The 2,430-nt window shown below is 48.4% G+C and overlaps 1 protein-coding gene across 1 annotated transcript; it reads left to right on the forward strand.

Annotated features, from left to right (window-relative positions):
• The first annotated feature begins 970 nt into the window (after window positions 1-970).
• On the forward strand, window positions 971-1,965 carry LOC119298495 (aquaporin PIP2-3-like). The gene has a single exon (XM_037575877.1). It carries the CDS (start codon window positions 1,012-1,014, stop codon window positions 1,888-1,890), a length of 879 nt encoding a protein of 292 aa, XP_037431774.1. The 5' UTR covers window positions 971-1,011; the 3' UTR covers window positions 1,891-1,965.
• The last annotated feature ends 465 nt before the right edge of the window (window positions 1,966-2,430 follow it).

The raw sequence follows: 2,430 nt of genomic DNA on the forward strand, positions 1-2,430 counted from the left end.
GTGCCTTCACCTTTAGTGAGCCATCTTGGAGGTCCGCAAAGCTGCATATCAACGATTGAGCCACGTCGAGCTCGGGTGAGGAGATGATTCGTCATTTTTTCCTTCGTTGGCTGCTATGTTGGTGCGAAAGGCAAGTGTTGGGCATCGGTGTCAAGCTTAGGAGATTTTTCGTCCTTGATTGTAATTTTTCTTATTGGCTGGTGTCCCTTTGTGTAAGGGCTAGCGTTCTGCTGTCCTTTCAGTTTTGTGAGGTCGATGTTTACATGACTTGTAATATGATCTTTATTATATTTTATTATATGGAGGATACACATATTACCATGCAATAATAATAATAATAATAATAATAATAATAATAATAATAATAATAATAATAATAATAATAATAATAATAATAATAATAATAATATAGATATTGGTCTTTGTGTTACATGAGCTTGGTCAAAATTAAAAGAAGTGTCTATCTTATGTACGTCTTATATTCAACAAAGAGGTGAGTATTGCCGGCAAAATTTGAAAAGGTCCGACTGACGTTATTGGTGAACTTGAGGGTGTAGAATTACTACGGTATCTTGAATGCAAAATATAAATGGTCTGTCTAGGGCATATTTAGATGCGTCATAATTATTGTACATTCAAGTGACTCAACCAAGTATAAAAAAAGGAAAAAGAATATACCCACACTAATCTCGGTGTAAGACCAATGGCATATGGCTTAGATGTGCAATACTTATGGCATCTAGATGTGCTTTAGCAAAACTGAAACATAAAAGGCATGGCTTGTCAATGTAAAGGAGTAAATGGCGCTTGTAATTTGTGAATAGTGCTTCATATATATTTTTACAGTATGCATAGTGCTTGCTAGGGGAGGCATATGCATGCTCAATGATGGTGGCCTTCCTCTATATATATGGATGCATCTTGGCCAGGTTATGGACACAACACTTCATTGATCAAATTTTCTCCCCCTTGTTTTCTTCCCGAATTCACCAGCTCGATAGATATCAAAATATGGCGGCGGGAGAAGGCAAGCTGAGTACGGAGGCCAACGTTAATTCCGGCACTACAATGAGCAGCAAGGACTACCTGGACCCTCCTCCAACGCCGCTGCTGGACGCCGGCGAGTTGGGCAAGTGGTCCTTGTACCGGGCCACCATTGCCGAGTTTACCGCCACACTCCTCTTCGTCTACGTCGCCGTGGCCACCGTCATCGGCCACAAGCGCCAGACCGACGCCCAGGCGTGCAGCGGCGCCGGCGTACTGGGCATCGCGTGGGCGTTCGGCGGCATGATCGCCGTCCTCGTTTACTGCACCGCCGGTATCTCCGGCGGCCACATCAACCCCGCAGTCACGTTCGGGCTGCTGCTGGCGAGGAAGGTCTCGCTTCCCAGAGCCTTCCTCTACATGGCGGCGCAGTGCCTCGGCGCCATCTGCGGCGCCGCCATGGTGAGGGCCGTGCACGGCGCGCACCACTACGTGCTCTACGGCGGCGGCGCCAACGAGGTCGCGCCGGGGTACTCCAAGGTGGGGGCGCTGCTGGCCGAGGCCGCCGGCACATTCGTTCTCGTGTACACCGTGTTCTCGGCGACCGACCCGAAACGAATGGCGAGGGACTCCCACGTGCCGGTGCTGGCGCCGCTGCTCATCGGGTTCGCCGTGCTGATGGCGCACCTGGCCACAATCCCCGTCACCGGCACCGGGATCAACCCGGCGAGGAGCCTTGGGGCCGCCGTGGTGTACAATGGGAAGAAGGCGTGGGCCGATCAGTGGATCTTCTGGGTCGGGCCTTTGGCCGGCGCCACCGTCGCCATGGCCTACCACCAGTACGTCCTCAGGAACGGCGCCGCCAAGCACTCCTTCGGCTCCAACAACGACGACGTCGAAGCCTAGGCCAGCACCATCGTTCGTCAACATACGTCACGTACTTGGTTGGTTTCAGATCCACATATATTACGTACTATATGGATCTCCAGTTTGTGGCTGTTACTTTATGTTTTACTATGTGTGAAGTTGTTGCATGCATATGTACTGCGTACAATTACGTCATCGTTGAGTTTTCACCACCCTATCTTATTTTGCCGAGTTAGCTAGTTACTGCAAAATGAGTGACGCTGCACTCTGTACGTTTGCCGTGCACGCCGTAGTTCTCGCCGGCAATATGTATATGAATGGGTCAATGCATGCGCATGTATGTATGCATGGGATCCACCGATGGGATTGGATGTATGTGTAATTTGTTTGCATTATTATCTTGTTGCAACATACACATGTGTTGCCAATGTAAAACATAAAGATTCACAACAACGACAACAACAACAAAGAAACAAATTTATCGTCCCTACTGGACCAACTCTGCAAGAGAATATAAGGGAGGAGTTACACACTAGAGAAGAACTACAATTTACAATTCATGACTCACGAGGGCAACCT

This window comes from Triticum dicoccoides, chromosome 5A (genome assembly GCF_002162155.2).
Source record: "Triticum dicoccoides isolate Atlit2015 ecotype Zavitan chromosome 5A, WEW_v2.0, whole genome shotgun sequence".
In the NCBI taxonomy this organism is placed as follows: domain Eukaryota; kingdom Viridiplantae; phylum Streptophyta; class Magnoliopsida; order Poales; family Poaceae; genus Triticum; species Triticum dicoccoides.